This window comes from Rhincodon typus, chromosome 6 (assembly GCF_021869965.1).
Source record: "Rhincodon typus isolate 14 chromosome 6, sRhiTyp1.1, whole genome shotgun sequence".
Taxonomy (NCBI): Eukaryota; Metazoa; Chordata; class Chondrichthyes; order Orectolobiformes; family Rhincodontidae; genus Rhincodon; species Rhincodon typus.
In genome coordinates, this window is record NC_063337.1 from 92682506 (window position 1) to 92703884 (window position 21379).

Consider the following 21379-nt stretch of genomic DNA (forward strand, 5'->3'; position numbering starts at 1 on the left):
GTGTTTGTGCGCGTGCGCGCTTGTGTGTCTGGGATTATGTGTTTGTGTGTCTGTGATTGTGTGTGCGTGTGCGTGCTTGTGTGTCTGTGATTGTGTGCGTGCGCTTGTGTGTCTGTGATTTGTGTGTGTGCGCGCTTGTGTGTCTGTGATTTGTTTGTGCGCGCGCATGCGCTTGTGTGTCTGTGATTATGTGTTTGTGTGTCTGTGATTGTGTGTGCGTGTGCGCGCTTGTGTGTCTGTGATTGTGTGCGCGCGCTTGTGTGTCTGTGATTTGTGTGTGCGCGCTTGTGTGTCTGTGATTTGTGTGCATGCACGTTTGTCTGTGACGTGTGTGTTGTGACTTGTGTGTTTGTGCGCGCATGTCTGTGATTTGTGTGTGTGTGTATGTTTGTGTGTCTATCACTATATGAGGGTATGTTTTTCTGTGTTTACTTGTGTGTATTTGTGCTTTATGTGTAAGTATGTCTGCCTCTGGATTTTACATGAGTGTTTGCATCCTGGATTTTACGTGTGTCCGGATTGTGTGTGCAAGTGTGTGTCTGTGTCTGGACTATATGTTTTCATGTGTCTGGATTGCATGTGTATGTTAGTGTTGTTTGAGCGCAGGCTTCTGAGTCCAGATTGTGTTGGGTGTGTCTGTGCTGTTATGTGTGTTTGTGGTTTCTATATTGCCTGTGTGTTTGCCTATGTCTGGATCGTGCATGAATAGAAAGTGAGAGAGACACAGTGAGAATAATGTCTGTTTTTGAGAAAGTATGGGTGTTTGTTCGTATTTTTAATTTTCTGTTTTTGGTTAAAGCCTCTCTTTGTTGTTACTGAACTGAAAAGTAATGGCTGAAGTGTCAGTCTTGCCCTTGGCTGGTGAGCTCGTGCATGTTCCCACTTTGTGTCAGTGTTTTTCTTTCATTGTTTTTCCTTGACGACTATTTCTTTGTGACCTTGCAGGTTGAGCATCCTGTCACCGAATGTATTACTGGCCTGGACCTGGTCCAAGAAATGATCCGTGTTGCCAAGGGTTACCAACTTTGTCACAAGCAAGCTGATATTCCCATCAATGGCTGGGCCATTGAATGCAGAGTTTATGCAGAGGTAATGTTTAGTTGGCATCAGAGTTCATAAGAAATACCATCTGACGGATTTGGAGCTATGATAGATTTGATTGACAATTAAGTTGAAATTCATAATTAGTAAACATACTCTTGATATGACTAATGTCAGATAGTGCATGTTGCACAATACCTCCCCCTCCCCCAGTTTCCCCAAACTTCAGTTCTTTTCCTTCCATAAAATGATTCTCGTTTAATTACCTATGACATCCTGAAGGCTTTGTGCTGTTACTTTCTCTGTCGTCTTTAAAGCACACTAACAATTTTGTAACTTGTTACGCAAATCAGGAAACCTCTCTGAATGGGAGAGGTGTTTATTGGTCATTTGCTCTGTGGTAAAAACGAGGAGAGAAAAGACTCCAAGTGTAATTTCATGTCTTCAGTAATCCAAAATAGCCTGGTCAATGGCTTCGGATTGTATGAACAGTTAACGCTGCTTCCTGTGTTTTATCTTACAGTTAATGCTTCCTCTTGTTTGAACCTCTTTCCCTAGGATCCCTACAAATCTTTTGGGCTGCCTTCGATTGGCCGTCTTTCTCAATATAAAGAGCCTCTACACGTGCCCAATGTAAGTTAGCTGAGTACTCAGTTGTCTGCTGAGTGGCTTTTCATGAAATCCCAAACTGTCTACACTTATTTGAATACGATCAGTTTTGACCTTTCAGTGCGATGTGAAAGCATTAACGGCCCCCTTGGTTTATTTATATGAAATGAAAAGCATAAGGGGTGAAAATGATCAGCAAGTTTGGCAGTATCTGTGAAGACAAATAGTAATCTTTTTGCATTGAATATGACTCTTCATCATACATTCATGTATTTGAATGTTGTCATCTATTTAATTTAACTATTTCATTAAAATTTATTAAAGGGAATTCATCACATATATTTGGAATTCCAAAATGGCCATTTTACTTCATAAAGATGATTCCCGTTCTTGTTCCTGTAACACTGACATTAGAACTTAATGATTCTGATCGATTACACTACTGGATTGGGCTGACTCATTTCAGGCTGATCTTAATAAATTTCCCCTAATTAGTACAGTATGGTTGTGGAAACTTGGTTGCAATTTCACATTGGACAAGAGGGCACAGTCTAGCCTCGGTTTTCTGATGGCAACCCTATCGGAAACTGCAGACAATCACTGTCAAACTTACCTTTCTGATTTAATAAAAAAATGCATTCATGAAAAATGTACAGCAACTGCTTTTCTCAGAGGGATGGCAATGCAGGAAAATTTGCTGTTTGCCACGAGATAAAATGGTGTCAAACCTTTTGCCCTTGCAAGTTTTACAATTTGCAGTTTTTAAAGCAAGCAACCTGTTGAAAGTATAAGTGATAATGGACATATTCCATCCCCTACTGTTCTTGTCCCACCAAAGCCTCCTTCATTTAATGTTGCAGCAGGAGCTTTATGTAATAACACTTATGCTTGTAAGACATCAGCATAAAGGAAAAAAAACAATTAAAATGCCTTGAATGTTATGCTTACTGCTGTTATTTGCTTGTGTGAATGTTGCATGTCAGCTAAATGGAGCAAGGAACAGATAACATGATTGGGTGCAGGGGAGTGCACACTAAGCTTTGTCTATCTTTATTACAGAGAGCAATCAGATTGATGCCAGCGGGATCATAGATGCTGTTGACAGCTGTAATTATGCATCGCCATGGTGATCACTTTTGGCCTGTCATGGAGGCCTGTAAGCCCCCTCCCCCTGCAAAGATTTAATCAGATTGTTCTGCCACTTGTCAGGTAGACAAGGCAGACTGGGAGTAGTGCTTAGGGGAGAGGTGAATAGAAAATGAAGGGTGGGGAGATGCCTGAAAGCTTCATGTTGCTTGTCAAGGTACCGATAAGCAGAATTTTTAATTACACTGGAGGCTCTGGAACATTGCTGAACAGATTATGTTGAGTGGAATTTGACATTTATTCTGCTCATGTGTTATCTTCATTCTGTTTTATATCAGTAACGTGACAGTTATTTTTCACGTGAGGGATTTTGACAAGTAGCTGAATGTATGAAACATTAAGATTTTTCACAACTTGTCGATCATATTCAGTTTTTTTCTTTTTACTTGTTAAACCATAGAGTTATGGTGATCGGTGGGACTAAATACAGATATTTACTTGTGAAGAATGTTGAAGCAATTGCTCCAACAGACTGACAAACCCATGATAGTTATTAGTCCTTTTACATCCTTCATTTAAGATGAATGACGGTTGTGGGATTCCTAGAATCTCTACAGTGTGGAAACAGGCCATTCAGCTCAACAAATCCATACCGACTCTCTGAAGAGTATCCCACCCCATCCCTGTAACACTGCATTTCCCATGGCTAATCCATCTAACCTACACATCCCTGGACACCATGGGAAATTTAGCATGGCCAATCTACCTAACGTGCATGTCTTTGGACTGTGGAAGGAAACCGGAGGAAACAGACACGGGGAGAATGTGTAAACTCCACACAGAAAGTTGCCTGAGGCTGGAATTGAACCTGGGTCCCTGGCACTGTCAGGCAGCAGTGCTAACCACTGAGCTATCATGCTGCCTCAAATTCATTGTATAATTCTCCAGCATTCTGTTCCAATTTCCACTTGTGCCTCACCATCCTTTCTGGAAAGGAAAGAATGGGAAAGTTAGAAGTGTTGATTTGTCTGTGACAATTGGCCTTTTTTGTTTTTTAACAAATGTCTGTCATTTGGGTCCTCCGCTTGATTTTTCTTAACCTTGTATTTATCGCAGATAGAGTATCTCCTGCAAGTTCCAATACTGAATAGTTATTATGCTAGTCAGACCAAAAATTGAAGGTGAAAATAGGTTGGCAAGGCACTAAATTTAAACACTGCCAGCATCTAAAGTTCTTTGTTTTATTTCAATGTTTTGCTGGAGAAACTGGAAGTTCTGATGTAGGGTCACTGGACTCCACTTTCTCTCCACAGATGCTGCTGGACCTGCTGAGTTTCTCTAGCAAGTCTGTTTCTGTCACTAAATTTAAATATTAGTAAGGGTATTTTTTTTTTAAATTTTGGAATTTAGCAGGAAGTATTAACATAAACCAAGGAGTCACTTGTACATACTTGTAACATTTTCATTCTTAAATAGGGTTTTCCATTATCTGTTAGCTTACAAACAGCGTAATAGCAACTATCGTAGAACACAGTGACAATTAAAAGAACAATATCAATAAGTGCAGTGTAAGAAAGGAGCCAATAATCCATGTTGTTTATTCAGAATAAAAAAGCTTTACAATCATGCAGTCCGGGAAACCTTTATTGAATATGTAAATGCAAAGCAAAGTGATTTCAACGTGTGGAAATGTGCATTAGAGCTTCTGGAGTACTGCGTGCAGTTCTGGTTGCCCTGTTATAGGAAGGACGTTATTAAGCTGGAGAGGGTTCAGAAAAAAATTACAAAGATGTTGCCAGGAATGTTTGAATTATAAGGGGAGGCTGGATAGGCTGGGACTTTTTTTCACTGGATCTTATTGAGGCTTATAACTCATGAGGGATATAGATAAGGTGAATGGCAGATTTCTTTTCCCCAGGGTGGGTAATTTCAAGATGAGGGGGCACACTTTTAAGGTGAGAGGAGAAAGATTTTAAAAAAGACATGAGAGGCAACTTCAATTACACAGCGAGTGGTTCGTGTGCAGAATGAATTTTCACTAGGAGTGGTGGATAAGAATACAATTATAACATTTAAAAGACATTTGGATAAGTACATGAATAAGAAATGTTTGGAGGGATATGGGCCAAGCGCAGGCAGGTGGGACTAGTTTAGTTTGGGATTATGCTCAGCATGGACTGGTTGGACCAAAGGGTCTGTTTCCATGCTATATGACTCTGAGTAAATACCACATATGAAGCACTCAGAAAAATAATTCTCCTAGAAGAATTTAAAAACTCACTATATTTTATAATTAGAACTCATGTTGATATCCAGAGAGTTGCAACTGCTAGACAAGCAGCAGAAATGGCTGACCTTTATGAGCTGATGAATAAAACAAACCTATTTTTCACCTGTCATCTCCATTAACTTGGTAGGATAGGGATTAGGAGAGTGAAAGGAAGGCAAGTAGCTGGAGTATAGAAAGTAAAACAGAGGAATGCCCCATGAAGTCCTCCTCAGATCACAAAGGAAGATAGAACATAGAACAGTACAGCACAGTACAGGCCCTTCAGCCCACTCTGTTGTGCCGAACTTTTACCCTAATCCTAAATTCTATCTAACCTCCACCGCTACCTTATACTATCATCCATATGCCTATCTAATAGCTGCTTAAATGCCCCTAATGAGGCCGACTCCACTGCCCTCTCCGGCAATGCATTCCATGCCCCGAACACTCTCTGAGTAAAGAACCTACCTCTGACTTCTCCCCTGTATCTACCTCCACTCACTTTAAAACTATGCCCCCTCGTAATAGCTACCTCCACCCTAGGAAAAAGTCTCTGGCTGTCCACTCTATCTATACCTCTGATCATTTTGGACACCTCTATCAAGTCACCTCTCATCCTTTGTCGTTCTAAAGAGAAAAGCCCTAGCTGTCTCAACCTTTCCTCGTAAGACCTTCCCTCCATTCCAGGTAATATCCTGGTAAATCTCCTCTGCACCTTTTCCAATGCTTCCACATCTTTCCTGTAATGAGGTGACCAGAACTGGACACAATACTCCAGATGTGGCCGAACCAGGCTTTCGTATAGCTGGAACATAACTTCACGGCTCTTGAACTCAATCCCTCTATTAATGAAAGCTAATACACCATACGCCTTCTTAACAACTCTATCCACCTGAGTGGCAGCTTGTAGGGAACTGTTAACATGAACCCCAAGATCCCTCTGCTCCTCCACACTGCCAAGAATCTTTCCGTTAACCCTGTATTCTGCTTTCAAGTTTGTCCTTCCAAAATGAATCACCTCACACTTTTCAGGGTTAAACTCCATTTGCCACTTCTCAGCCCAGCTCTGCATCCTATCAATGTCCCTTTGTAACCTAGAACAGTCCTCCGCATAGAGTTATGGTGATCGGTGGGACTAAATACAGATATTTACTTGTGAAGAATGTTGAAGCAATTGCTCCAACAGACTGACAAACCCATGATAGTTATTAGTCCTTTTACATCCTTCATTTAAGATGAATGACGGTTGTGGGATTCCTAGAATCTCTACAGTGTGACCCACCTTCATGTCGTCCGCGAACTTGCTAATACACCCTTCCACTCCTTCGTTCAAATCATTTACAACAATCACAAATAGAAGAGAACCCAGAACAGATCCTTGTGGTACACCACTCGTAACTGAGCACCGTGTTGAATATTTTCCGTCCACTACCACCCTTTGTCTTCTAAGGGTCAGCCAATTCTGAATCCAATCTGCCACATTTCCCCGTATCCCATGCCTCCTTACCTTCTGCATGAGCCTACCATGGGGAACCTTATCAAACGCCTTACTTAAATCCATGTATACCACATCCACTGCTCTACCTTCATCCACGTGTTTGGTCACCTCTTCAAAGAATTCAATAAGGTTTGTGAGGCATGATCTACCCCTCACAAATCCATGCTGACTATCACGAATCAAACTGTGCCTTTCCAAGTGATCATAAATCCTATCTCTCAGAGCCCTTTCCAATAATTTGCTGACCGCTGACGTAAGACTAACTGGCCTGTAATTTCCATGGTTATCCCTGTTCCCTTTTTTTGAACAAGAGAATGACGTTTGCCTCTCTCGAATCTTCCAGAAATATACCTGTGGACAGTGAGGATGAAAAGATCATCGCCAAAGGCCCTGCGATCTCTTCCCTCGCTTCCCATAGAATCCTTGGATAAATCCCATCAGGCTCGGGGGACTTATCTATCTTCAACTTCCTCAAAATTCCTAGCACATCTTCCTTACTAACATTGACCTCCTCTAGCCTACCAGCCTGTTTCACACTATCCTCCTCTACAACTAGGTTCCTCTCAGTTGTGAATACCAAAGAAAAGTATTCATTAAGGACCTCTCCTATCTCTTTAGGTTCCGTGCACAAATTCCCTTTACAATCCTTGATCGGCCCTACCCTTTCTCTAGTCATTCTCTTATTCCTCACGTACGTGTAAAAAGCCTTGGAGTTTTCCTTGATCCTATCTGTCAAGGTTTTCTCATGCCCCGTTATAGCTCTCCTAAGCCCTTCCTTCAGCTCCTTCCTGGACAACTTGTATCCCTCTACAGCCTTTTCCGTTCCTTGTTTCCGAAACCTTACATAAGCATCTTTCTTCCTCTTAACCAGTCGTTCGACCTCTCTTGAGATCGCCGCTTACAGTGCCATCTTAGGTACAAAGGTCCCAAAGTACAGCTTTTACAGTTACAGTTCTTTGGAAGAATAAAGATTAAAAAACAAAGTCCAGCACTGCAGATTACAGGAATAAATTATAAAATGGAGAAAAAAGTTCAGAACAACGGTCTTCCTACCCAGTCCATGCTGGCACTTAGCCTCTAGTTTGCACCCGGCCTTGACTCCAGACCACACCTGGCTTCAGCTCAGGGTTCGTGAGGCCAAGAGAATGCTCTGGAATCACCTTGAGACAGAAGTCCACACCGAAGCCATGCTGGGCCAGCAGAACGTCATAACAGGCTGAGAGGACGCCTTGTTGGGTCTGTGCTGAGGGTGGAAACTCTGAGGCTGAGAGTTCCGAGGCAGTGAGCTCCAAGGCTGGGAGGTCTGAAGCCAAAAGGTCCAAGGCCAGGAGTTTGGAGGCCATGTATTTATTTTTGCGGAGGCTGGAGGTGAAAATCAAAGGCCTAAATGATTCCATTGTATTAAAGTGAGACATTTTGGTTTAGAATGCTGGAAGTTGATTGGGAGTCCGTGGGACTTGTTGGGGTTCGTAAGAGTCAGTCTGGAAAAGGAACTGAAAAGGGAAATATCACGGTTCACATTGTAGTTTTAATTTCCATTTTTTTACATTCAGGACAATGAAGGTAAGCAGTCCGCTGACTACAGAAGAGTTGAATTGTGAATACAAGTATTTCTCAAATGGAATGATCATTCCATTTACTTCAAATGATGTAGCTATCCCAATTATTGTGTTAAAATACACAAGAGTTACTCAAAGTGTTCTGTTGGAGAAGGACATTGTATTCTGTCCAGAGACTGCAATGAATGCCAAAGCTGCCTGTGTTTGTGGATAAGTAGTCAACTCCAACTGTTTTATATCCAAATTGCTCATGCCCTGAAAGAATATAGACGTAAAGTTAGACCTTAGCTGTGTTTGTTTTTAAAAGAATAGCTTTTGAAAATCAAGTTGTCATATCCCTAACTGTAAGGCTTTACTGTTATCCTGTTTTTGATTTTGCTAATGATCCTCCACAATCTATTAATACTAGACTAAATGTATAAAGTGTAAAGTATATTCCGGTTCCATTATACAAAAAGCAGTTAGAATGTAACTTATCTGGAACAGTCGTAGGAGTTTAAGAGATTACCTGCGGACAGAGTCAACTTACTGCTTGGTAATGATCTTGTGAAATTGGAAGTTATAGCTTCATCTATAATCACAGAAAGACTGAATGAGGTTAAAGAGACAGAACAATTACAAGTTACAGATATTTTCCCATTGTGTGTGGTGAGCAGTGGCTAAAGAGAATCCAGTACCAGAGGTCAAAAATATTGCAAGCAGATGTTAGAGCAGCTGAAACTTTCTTCAAGGATGGAGATCATTCAAAAGAAGTGTTTTCCAAGTTTTTGTTAATTGCGGCTCAGAAAACAGATCCAGAGTTAAGTTAGTTAATACAGGCAGCTCACACTGAACCTGAGGCTGAAAGAGTTTTGAAATGTTATTACCTTAGATATGGTGTTCAGATGAGGAAGTAGTGACATCCTTATAGATCTGCAGACAAGGAATGGACAGTTTCATATAAGATAGTGGTACTGCCCGGATATCATAATGATATATTGTTTGTAGCACATGACAAATAGGAATATGGAAATGTTGACATCAATGACAGATATTTTACCTAGCTCAGACTCCATAAGGAGGTAGAGCAGTTCTGTAAAACTTGCCATACTTGTCAGGTAGTAGTAAAACCTCAGAAAGAAATTAAACTAACACCGTTAATACCCATACCAGTTTCTGAATAAACATTTAGTCTAGTGTTAATAGATTGTGGAAGATCATTAGCAAAATCAAAAATAGGATACCAGTAAAGTCTTATAGTGGGGGATGTGACAACTTGATTTTCAGAAGCTATTCCTTTAAGAATGATTACAACTAGGATCTAACAATATGTCCACATATTTTCAGGGCATGAGCAATTTGGATTTAAAACAGTTGAAGTTATTACTTATCATCCACAAACGCAAAGACCTTTAGAAAGATACCAACAGACTCTCAAAATAATGATTAAGGGGTAATTTCATGAGGCTTGAGACAAAAAATTAGATTTGTTTCTATTTGCTACCGGAGATTTCCCCAAATAAATCTACTGTGTTTAATCCATTTGAATCGATCTACAGTCATGAGATAAGTGATCCATTGAAATTAATAAAGGAAAGTTTTGAAGGCAGACAGACAAATCTTCAATGTTGTCCTTGTGTTTAGAGAGAGAGACAGCAGCGTTTAAAACCTTCGCAGACAAAGATTAAATGATGGGCAATCTGACATGCTACAAATAGAACATTTCAAACAGGAGACAAACTGTTTGTGTTATTATTTTTACAAGGTGGACCTTTGAAAGTAAGATTCAGCATTCCATACAATATAGATAGCAGGGTTAGTAAACTCACTTATCTAGTAGATACTTCTGGTTGCAGGGAGAAAAGTCGGTTATGTCATGTGTTGAAGCAAAATTGTAGATGAGGATGAAGATAAGAAGGAGCAAATATAGCAAGTTCTAAGCATATCAAAGATGACAGAATAGAAATGAACTAGAAGGAGACATATATAGTTCACAGTGTGAATCTCCTACAATTTGACTAGCCAATACTGAAATACTGGGATAGTTAAACACTGTATTTTTGTTTTTGGAGGAATGACAATGGGAAGATCTTTTAAGGTTACTTAGGAAATTCAATGTACAGATACACCAGGATGTACCATGTTATCCAGAAATGTTGTGAATGTGGGAAAATCATCATGCTTATTGGTTGAACCCAGAAAAGAAAACAAGCTCAAGTGGTATTGGAGATGCAATACATTTAATTGAATCTAGAAAAACAGTTGGAGTTCACCAGTGGTACTAGTTCCGAAACTGGATGGTTTGACTGGATTCTGTGTACATTACAGAAAGTGATTGCAGTAACAAAAACAAATTCATACCCAATTCCTTCTTTAGAAGGTGATATTGATGGGGTTGGCAGTGCTTTGTTTCTTTCTAAGATTGATCTATTGAAGCAGTACTGATAAATATTATTAATATCAAAAGCTAAGAAGCCTTTGTTATACCACAGGAGTTATATCATTGCTCATTAATGCCAAAACGCTTTGGGTTTAAAAATGCTCCAGCTCCACTCCAAAACTTATAAATCAAGTTGTAATTAAAGTGCTTGACTTTATATCACATCTTCTACATAAACTATACAGTAACATCTGGGAAGAACATGTAAAACAGAAGACTTGATTAAGCAATTGCAGCTAGGTGGCTTGATAATAAATCTCACCAAGAATGAATTCGCAAAATTGCATACGGCAAGGGCAAGTTTTGCCGCAGATGAGTAGCATCCATATTAGGACATTAAATCCATTTCGTACTGTGCAAATAGGACTGATGAGGGACTATGCTTTATTCTAATGAGGATCCAAAACTTTTCTGTTTCAACCCATTCCTCCTCTACCCACACCCCCACTCCCACACACACACATTTTTTGAATCTGGCTTGATCATTTCACTGAATGCCACTTAATTAGCATTTAGATTCAGAAGAATTGATGAAAATTTGCTCTTTGCCTTTGGTAAATACTGAATTGTCATTACATGTGTCATTTTCCTAATTTCATGAGTCAAACATATTTATAATGGAGATAGTAGGAACTGCAGATGCTGGAGAATCCGAGACAACAAGGTGCATTTATAATGGAGCCTGCTTTTTGCTCATACCCACAGAAAATTGGAAAATAAAACATATTTGTTATTTATGACCAAGGTCAAACCCTCAGTAAATTATTTTAATGGAACATGCTCTCTCCGATGATGTTTTATCATTTGAACAGTGCAGAGATAGCTATATACTGAATCCAATCCAGGTTGTACCTGTCCTGGGAGCTTTGATTGGACATTGAAGAGTAATCTTACTCTGTATCAAACCTCGTGCTGTATCTGCCTTGGGAGTCTTTGATGGGAGAATATAGTTGGAGCTTTACTTTGTATCTAACCCCTGTGATATTTACCCTGGAAGTATTTGATGGGACAGTTTAAAGGGATATTTATTGTGTATTTCACCCATATAGTACTTGCAGTGGAAGTGTTTGTTGGGACAGCGCAGAGGGAGATTAACTCTGATTGAAAAACTTTGATAACTTAATAGAGTGGTGAAACTGAATGGACTAAAAGGCCTTTCCTGTTCGCCATGCTTTGTGTATTCCTAAATGACATACTAAACACCAGAAACTGAAACTGAGGGGCCACAATACTGGATAAGTAGGTTTAAAGTGACCTGAAACTGATGCATGTGTATTCTAAACTAGCTCCAGTTACTTGTGTAGCTCGCTTTGTTGAAAATAAAGGAATCTTTGTAGCAGGCTGTGACTGCAGCAGACCAGAAAAATTTACATTTAAATCCCCCTGGACAATCCCCTAAATTAAAATATTAAAAATTTGAGCAGGCATCGCAGTGACCATCTAGTTTCTGCCGTCGTTGCGAACAGATGTGCTGCTGCTGTTTATTATGGAGGTTTCTTTCCCTGGTGAAGATCTATGCAAGTTCTCTCAGGTTTATTTTGTCGCCGTGCTGTTTCTTGGAACCCTGCTGTTCCAACAGCTAAGAACTTTGTTCTTGAAATTCCTGGGATGATTTTATCTATCTTGAATATTTTGATTCATTTTTAAATACTTTGAACATTGTATCATAACGTGAGCTATTTAATAAATACTTATGCCCCAGGAACAGCTAATTTTAAAAAGGTTTTATTCAGATAATCCAAGTATAGTTTTAATGAAGTCAAACAGAGAAGGAAACCAGAATTTCCAATGTGTTATCTTTCTTTTTGATAAACCAAACTCGTGTGCTGTATAATATGACAATACTCTTTAATAGAACTGTGGGTAGATGGCTAGTAGGTGATGGAAGAAAGCTGTGTAAACAGTCATCGCTCTGGGGAATTACAGGAATAAATGTTGTACTGTTAGAGTGAAAGTAAAATGGGAATATTGAAGATATTTATTGTATGCTGAGTGAATAAAAATATTCAAATCTTCAACAGGCTGAAAGCTTCATTGATAGAATGCTGATAATGCTTTGCAATGCGTTTATTAATATTGCAACATATATTTTTCTAATTGGTGTGAAGATGTTATGAGAAAATGTTTGAACAAATGCTTCAATCAATTTGAAGTTGTTTGTCTTCACTAGGTCCGAGTTGATAGCGGCATTCAAGAAGGAAGTGACATCAGTATTTATTATGATCCAATGATATCAAAAGTTAGTACATTTTTACTTGTTTTTAACATACAACTTTACTTAAGGAATTATTGTATGTGTTATACAAGGCATCTGTGTTTGTTTGTTGCTGGAACTATAGTCCTGGTGTTGCTCACCACCAGCTCCCAGCATGAGCAGAGTGGCCCAGTCATTTCCAGTCTTAGCCCAGCACCCCCCCGCTGCACCGACCAAAGCACAGAGGCCCTCACCAACCCACTCCGAACACAGTGGCTCCACAATCACATACCTGAGCCCAGTGAAGCAAACCCTGACCCCAGCATTGTTGCTTCACTAGAAAACTAAAAGTGCAAAACAAAAACTAAGATATGAATAAGTATGGAAAAATTAGAGTGTGAGAGAAGGCTAGCTAGAAATATAAAAACACATAATAAGAGTTTCTACAAATATTTTTGAAAAGTTAACACAGTGAACATTGGTCTGATAAAATGAGAGTCTGCGGAAATTGTTAATGCAAATTAAGGAGATGTCAGATGAATTGATCGCAAATTTTTCACAAGTAACAAGGAACATCCCGTAAATCAGGAAATGGAAGGGATGGAGGAAGTTAGGAAAATTACTATCACAAGGGAATTGGCACTGAGCAAATTGTTGGAACTGCAGGCTGAGGAGTCCCCAGGTCTTGGTAGACTTCATTCTATTAAAAGAAGTAATTAGTGAGATAGTTAATACTTTGGTTCTAATTTTTCAGGTGTTCCACGATTTGGTGAAAGTTTCTTTACATTGGAAGAGAGAGACAGTAACTCAAAAAGGGAGACAGGAAGCAGAAAACTGCGGGCCAGTTAGCTTAACATTACCCATAGAGAAAACGTTAGAAACTGTTTTTGAAGAAGACCTAGCAGGGCACTTAGAAAACGTCAACATTGTCAGGTGGAGTCAATGTCGATTCGTGAAAGGGCAATCATGTTTAATCAATTTAATGAAGTTCTTTGAAGAAATAATGTGCTGTGGATGAAGGACATTTGATAAAGTGCCACTCAAAGGTTATTGTGGAAAATAAAGGCTGATAGTATAGGGCATAACAAATTGGCATGGATAGAAGATTGGCTAGCCAACAGGATGCCTCAGGGATCAGTGTTGGAATGTCAACCTTTTACAATATTTTTAATGACTAGGATTAAAAAAACTTAGGGCGTGGTTGTTCAATTTACTGATGCCATGAAGGTGGGTAGAATATGTAAAGAGTATATGAGACTATAACACTATAACAGGATAGAGATAGATTAAATGAGTGCACAAAGTTCTGGCAAATGGAATATAGGAAAAATAAAACAAAAAATTCATCATCTAAATGGTGAGAGATCGCAGAACTCTGAGATATAGAGGAATGAGAATGTCCTCATGCATGAATAACAAAAGGGTACTATGCAAATACAGCAAAAAATTAGGAAAGCTTATAGGATATTTCACTTGTTTTGAGGTAAATTGAATATCAAAGTAGGGAAGTACTGGTTCACTTGTACAAGCCCAGATCTGGATAACTGTGCGCAGTATTGTTCTCCATACTTAAGGAAGGCTGTAAATGCTTTGCAAGCAGTTCAGAGAAGGTTTATTAGATTAATCCCTTGAATGGTGGGGGGCTGGGCGGGAGTGTGGTTGTTGCCTTATGAGGAAAGGTTGATCAGGTTAGGCTTGTATCCTCTGGAATTTAGAAGAATAAAAAGTGTCTAGATTGAAACGTAGAAGAGCCTGAGGTATCTTAACAGGATGAATGTGGAGAGTTTGGTTTCTCTTTTGGGAAGATCTGGAACCAGGGCATCACTGGCTTCAAAAAGGGAGCTCCCATTTAAGATAGAGATGAGGAGAATTTTTTTCTCTGAGGATCCAATCTTCAAAAGACAGTGACGCAGAGTCTTTGAATATTTTAAGGAAGAGGGGATGGATTCTTGATAATCAAGGAGGTGAAAGGTGATTGGGGGTAGGTGGGATTATGGGAATTGATATTACTGTCATGTCAGTCACAAACTTATTAAATAGGGGGGTATGTTTGAGGGGTCACATGGACTACTCCTCCATTTATTCATGTGTTGTCCTCCACCAGTTCCCAACACCAGGATCCCCTTGTCTCTTGCCCTTCCACACTTCCTGGCCTCTCCTTACTAACTTGACACTTGGAGTGACCTTGACTTGCCTAAAGGGTCAGATCCAGGCTGCATGTTCCTGCTTGGTCTTGCTGCAGTACTGAGAGTGGCCACTGCTCCTAATATTGCTGGAGAGCTGCTGGCCTCTGATAGGCTAGCAGCAATTGATGTGGTACTTCCTGTTTTCCAGGGTCAGAGGTCTTACTTCACCTTTCTGAATAGGCAACTGGTCATTTAAGGACAGTGAGGGAGTTTTCATTGCATTGAGCGAGGGCTATATGGACACAATGTGAAGCCATTATAAAAATGGTAAAACACTGCACTCATTGTCAATATATTCCTTTGTTTCAAAGTTCTTAAATAGAATAGCAAGCAAATAAATAGGAATTTTGCACATCTGCAGGATATAAATTGAATAAACAATATTTAGATATCTTCTGGCCCCAAAACTTCCACTTTTGATTCCTTACTAACAATATCAAAGCATGCATATTTTCTGCTAACTTTGATCCACTTGTACTCTTCTTTTTCAGTTGGTTACGTACGGAGCTAACCGTGCAGAAGCATTACAGAGAATGCAAGAAGCACTAGACAATTACGTAATTCGAGGTAACTAGTGGAAACCTGGCATGTACTGAAAGAGAGAGAAACAGCATGAAAACATAGTAATTAAGCGAAATGAAGTAAATATTTCTTACCAACTCTCTTTTTAAAGCAAAATGCTATGAAAATCTCAAACCAATTAAGTCGAGGTTATTTGTGTGTTGAACTCCAATTAGCTTAGGGCCTATTCTTTCTCATGTGACTTGTTTAGCATTGGCCTTCTGAATTAGCTTTGAAGCTTTTACATGGAGATGTTTATTTGGCTCACTAGATATCTCATTGTAATTTGGACATTTGGCACTCTTCTTGGTTCTTTACAAATGTAATACTTGCCTAAGTCGTGTTGGAATTCCAGAGATTTTTCAACTGCAGATTCTCTTTATAAAACGTTCTAATTTTATGGAGAACTAAATTTAAGGAAAGAAAGTTTGCACTTTTAAGTTTGCAGGTAATGTTTTAAGGTATGGGGCAAGAGTGTTTTTAACAGAGAGTGGGTTATGAAGATTTTCAGTGGACAGGTGTGACTGAAATCCAATTAAGCAATTATCCTGAGATTTAATTAATGTCTTAGACAAGTAATTTATAGTTTGATCTTTACGCAAATGATCAGTGCTCATAAACTAGTTTGGAATTCGAATTACACTGTTGTTGCTCAGTTTGAGTATCAAAATACTGTTGTGGGCATTGAGCCAAGGATTGGTATTCCAAACAAAATGTAGAAAAGTGCAGATGCTGGAAATTTGAATTAAAAGCAGTAAATGCTGGAAGTACTCGGCAACATCTCTGGAGTGAACGGTCACCACTTGAAATAGGACCTCAGTTTTTCTCTCGCTAAATGCAGCTTGACATCCTGAGTATTTTCAACACTGTCTTTTTTATTGGAGCTCCACATTGAGTTTGATACAATAATTAAGTGTGTTTATATATTCTGAAATTTCTTACAGTTGTTTCTTCTGTTGTTGGTATTATCTTCAAACCTTAGTCACCATCAATTTCAAAAACTAAAGTGGAATGTTTGGAGTTTTTGTATAGAGACAAATTTTCTGAAACCCCGGGGCTAAAGGTCAATAAAATATTTCAAATCTTATATTTCAAGTGGTTAGGAAGTAGGTCTCAGTATTATTACAGTGCCTATCACTTGCGCTGACCCCAGTGTAACCCAATAACTGCTGATTTGCAATTACCATTGCACCAATTGTAAAAGGAAAGTTTAAAATAAACTTAATGCACTGTTTCATTCATTCAGTTCAGTATATTACTGATATTTTCCGAGGATCTTTTATGTTATGGCTGGATCCAATCACCTCACTTTGCAAGGAGATACAAGCAGAAGCAAGATATTTTAAGTGAGTTTGCCCTGACATTATTGTAAGGGTATCAGCTGTTTGAAGCTGCTCAAAGTCTCCACTACCTCATGTAGATGTTAACAGTGCCAATAGCAACTAAAGGAGGCTGCTTGCAGCAATGGTGTTCACACTGTTAAACAGTACAGGAGGCGGTTCAGAAGATATGTTTATGTAGCATCTTTAACATTGTAAAATGTCCCAAGCAGAACTTGGGACAAAATTTAACGCAAAACCACAGAAATACATGTTTAGACAAGTAACCAAAACTTCGGTAGGGGCTTAAGTTTTAAGGAGTGTCCTAAGGGAGGACAGAGAGGTAGCAAGTCTTAGAGAGGCATTTACAGAGTTTGGGGCCAGGCAACTGAAGTCTAATCCTAACACAACGTGATATTTGTTAAGATTCTTGGATATTTTGATGAGCACTCATTTGCTGAGGGCCAAAATGAGAGCATTGGAATAGTCAGGTCCTGAACAGTAGATGAGGATTGCAGCAGGAGATGTGCTGAGCTGAGGATCTCTTCCATGCAGGCTCTTGAATACCTGTAGCTTTGTCCTTTGTAATAAATAGTACCAATAGCTGTTTCCATTTGGCATATCTCCCAGCAATATCCTCTGTATTTGGTGAGCAGCAGTATTTTCAAGTACAACTTCTTATTGTCCAGACTGCATATTGCTGCACAAGGAACTTTGAACATGTCAACAAAACCAGCTTGTAGAAGTTTATCTACCATTTGGTCAAATCTTCCAAGACCTGGCTCGGTTTACTGTAAAAGCAGTAAATGAGAAATGAAGCGAATTTGTGTCAATAATTTTGAAACATTCCGAGAACGAGTTTTGGTTCAAACACTAAAACAACTTGAATACCATCCTTAGTAAACTACACGCAGTATTGCATTTAGTAACGGATAACAGTTTAGAGCCATGAAAAATAATATAAAATCAATATCAATGTGTCAAAAGATGTGTTCTTATTGACTGCCTTATCACTAGCTTCTTTATACTGAGCACTGGGTATTTCCACTTTCAGAAAGGAACAATAACATAATTTCTTACCAACATTTACCAGTAGAATGGCTTTCAGTAAAGAACTTGGGTTCTTTTTAAACTGTGCTGTCCTCTAATAAGTCTACAAATTGGCATTGATTTGATAGGAAGAATTCACCTTCCCTTCTATGGGATAGTACCACGGGATCTTTTATGACCGTATGTGAACAAAGACCTTCATCTGAAATTTGACACCTCAAGCAGGGCGGTACGGTGGCTCAGTGGTTAGCACTGCTGCCTCACAGCGCCAGAGACCCAGGTTCGATTCCACCCTTGGGTGACTGTCTGTGTGGAGTTTGCACATTCTCCCTGTGTCAGCGTGTGTTTACTCCGGGTGCTCTGGTTTCCTCCCACAGTCCAAAGATGTGTAGGCTAGGTGGATTGGCCATGCTAAATTGCCCATAGTGCTCAGGGATGTGTAGATTAGGTGGATTATAGGGGTATGGGTCTGGGTGGGATGCTCTGAGGGTCGGTGTGGACTTGTTGGGCCGAAGGGCCTGTTACCACACTGTAAGGATTCTATGATCTATGATCTTATATGAAACAGTGCAGTACCCTCTCTGTACTGCGCTGGAGGGTCAAGTCTAGATTTTGTACTCAAGTCCCTTGAGTGGGTCTAGAAACCACAACCTTCAGGGTTGGAGATGGAAGTACACCTGACACTTGGGTAACCATTATCTACTCACTCACTACCAGGCACTTTGCTCGTACGGAAAGGCACCCATTTCATGAATTGGAACAAGGTGCATCTCGGGGCTCTCTGCTTGCTTTCTTAGCAATCACTTTGTGCCTACATGGATGCTCACTGTCGTCTCTTTTTGAGCATTATCACCTCATTCAGAATTTAAAGGCTCACAGTACTTCTCTCTTGCGTTGCGTATGAGTTCAGGCACAAAGCCAGGCAGCCTGTCATGTTTAGCAGTCCAGGGGATAGACATGTTGATGTATGGAGCAGTGTTATGCCAATGTCACATCTACACCAAGTGTTAACAGCTTACTTGGCAAACACATTGAATGTGCTTCAACCAAATGGCCATGTCTTGGCATCTGAGGAGAATAATTCTTAGTCAAGTCAAAGGGGACTGCTGTCAGTCAGGAATTCCACTAGTCAGTCAAGGAATCATCTGATTTCAATCTAGGGACATTGTTAGTTGAACACGTGGGGCATTTGGGATCAGGGATTTCTATAATTCTAGTCTGGGAGTGAGCCATTGTCAGTCCTACCAGCTGAGTCCATGGATTAGTGGTAACTCATTTGGGAGGCTGCACAACATCAGTCGGGAATCTGGTCACTCCCCAGTAGGTGCTATCCTGTCAAGCTGACCAGGGGAGTGAACCATGGTCAATGGGACAATAATATGTTGAGTAAATTGGGAAAGTGATTTGTGGGGTTTGGAAGCAGCATGTTGGAGTGCAGAGGAGGCAGTCATTGTGAACTGATTGTTGGGGGGTAACTCAACATACAAGGCGAGGAGACAGTGGAGGGTGTGTATTCCTTTAGGGGTGTGGATCATCAGTGACCACAGGATGGCCAATATAACTAAACTGTAGGCGTGGGCTTGTGATAAAGTGAGATGAATATTTTGTCATGCCTCACTGGGATGGTGTACTGGAAATCCAGCCCTGCTATTCTTGGAATGTTCTTACAGTTAAAGCTTTTAGAAAATACACAGAATTCCCCAATTTGTGTGTGTTTCGGACCTAGGTTGACGGAAAGCATGAGCCAGGTTTCTATATTGAACAAATAAATAGTGTAACTAGAGGTAAACAATTATGCAACATTGACATATGACTCTGCTAGTTAAAATTCTAACTCCCTTAAAACCTCCCCTCTACACACAAACGCAAACAGCAAAGAAAAGTGGGTGTTATGAACAGTGGGAAAGACTGGAAAGGCTGTTCAGTTCCTTGTCCACAGAGTTTGCTGAAATGATTCCTTTACTGATTAGAATGCTGTTTTTTGATCTCCCTCCTCTAGGAGATGCAGGACACCAGAGTCTATCAACTTCAATGCAATTCGCTGTGCATGAGCCGAGTGCAGGAACACCATCACAGAACTGTGGCAATGCAAACTGAAGTGGTGGGTGGCCGTCCTATCACATTGTCCATCATGGTGACAGCTGTCCTAAACCTTTATGTAACTGGCTGCTCCCAAGGATTTTAGTTGAAGCTCTGTATCAGAGTCTTCACCCAGAGAAGATGTGAAACTTACTATTACTGGGAATAGTTCGGATGAATGGTATAAATGCATTAAAGGGAAGGTTAGATCAACAACTGAGAAGTTAATAAAAGGCTATGCTAATAATTAATGTTGAGATGAAATAGATTTGGAAGGAGGCTAGTGTGGAGCACAAAACCTGGCATACAGCCAACGGGCCAAATGGCTTCTTTGTTTCTGGACTGTATGTTCTCTGTAGCTCTTTCAAGCCTTAACTTTGAAAATTAATAACTCTGCTTTTGTACCTGCTATAGTAGCTATGGTATTTATATTGCTGTTCCAGTTAGTGGCAACCCCTAGGATATTGTTAGACTGATGAAGATTTTTTTAAATAAAAATTAACATTGTTTCAGATTGTTTTGCAACAGATTCTGTTTATTTGAAGGTTGAAATAGGCCAGATTATCAGAGGAGTGACAATCTTACACAGATTGCCATTTCGGCCTTATTTTTAAAGAAAAGCAAAATATCTGAATTTTTAAAAATTCATGCGTAGGATGTGGGCATCGCTGGCTAAGCCAGCATTCATTGTCCATCCCTAATTGCCTAGAGGGCAGTCAAGAGTCAACCACATTGCTGTGGGTTTGGAGTCACGTGTAGGCCAGACCGGGTAAGGGTAACAGTCTTACCTAAAAGGTATTAGTGAATTAGATTGATTTTTCCTGACAATCGAGAATGGTTTTGTGGTCATAATTAGACTCTTAATCCCAGATTTTTATTGAATTCAAATTCTGCATTTCTGAGAGCAAATTCCACTCAAGCCTCTCTCACAGATCTGGAGCTGTACTTACATTCTGATAATTCTCTTAAAGTGCAGAACTGTTACAGAAAGGCAAACCAATGCCCACTTCACAGGGCAGTCTGCTGCCATTTCCTGAAATTTAAAGGTCCTGGCATCCATTTTGACAGTTGCTATCAATCTACAAATACATAATATGAGTGTGATGTAGGGTGCTAGGAGCGTAGGATTGCCAGGAAGGTAAGTGGGAATGAGGTGCTGGGTAAATGTGTTGCCAGGTGAGTGGGATGACAGCTGGGGGTGGGGTCGAGTGACAACTGGGGAGGGGTGAGAGTGCCAGTGTGTCTGATATGTAGGGTGCCAGCTGGGTAGGATGCCAGATAAGAAAAACAGGAGGGTTTCAGGTAAGTAGGATACAGATGAGTAAGGGATAGGATCCCAGATGACAAGGGTGTCAGCTGGGAAAGATGCAAGCTGGCAAGGTAAGTAATACAGTGTTTAGGGAAGGTTGGAGCGGCTGGGAGAAATCTGGAATGAATGTGTGTGTGTGTTTGTGTGCGCGCACGTGTGTGTGTGTGTGTGTGTGTGTGTGTGTGTGTGTGTGTGTGTCG

The 21379-nt window shown here is 40.0% G+C and overlaps 1 protein-coding gene across 1 annotated transcript in view; it reads left to right on the forward strand.

Annotated features, from left to right (window-relative positions):
• Positions 1-21379, forward strand: part of pcca (propionyl-CoA carboxylase subunit alpha) — a 191045-nt gene that overhangs the window by 154173 nt on the left and 15493 nt on the right. The window contains exons 13-16 of the mRNA XM_048598411.1: positions 946-1089; positions 1600-1674; positions 12652-12720; positions 15353-15428. Coding sequence (XP_048454368.1) covers positions 946-1089; positions 1600-1674; positions 12652-12720; positions 15353-15428 — 364 coding nt within the window. The remainder of the gene's footprint in view (positions 1-945; positions 1090-1599; positions 1675-12651; positions 12721-15352; positions 15429-21379) is intronic.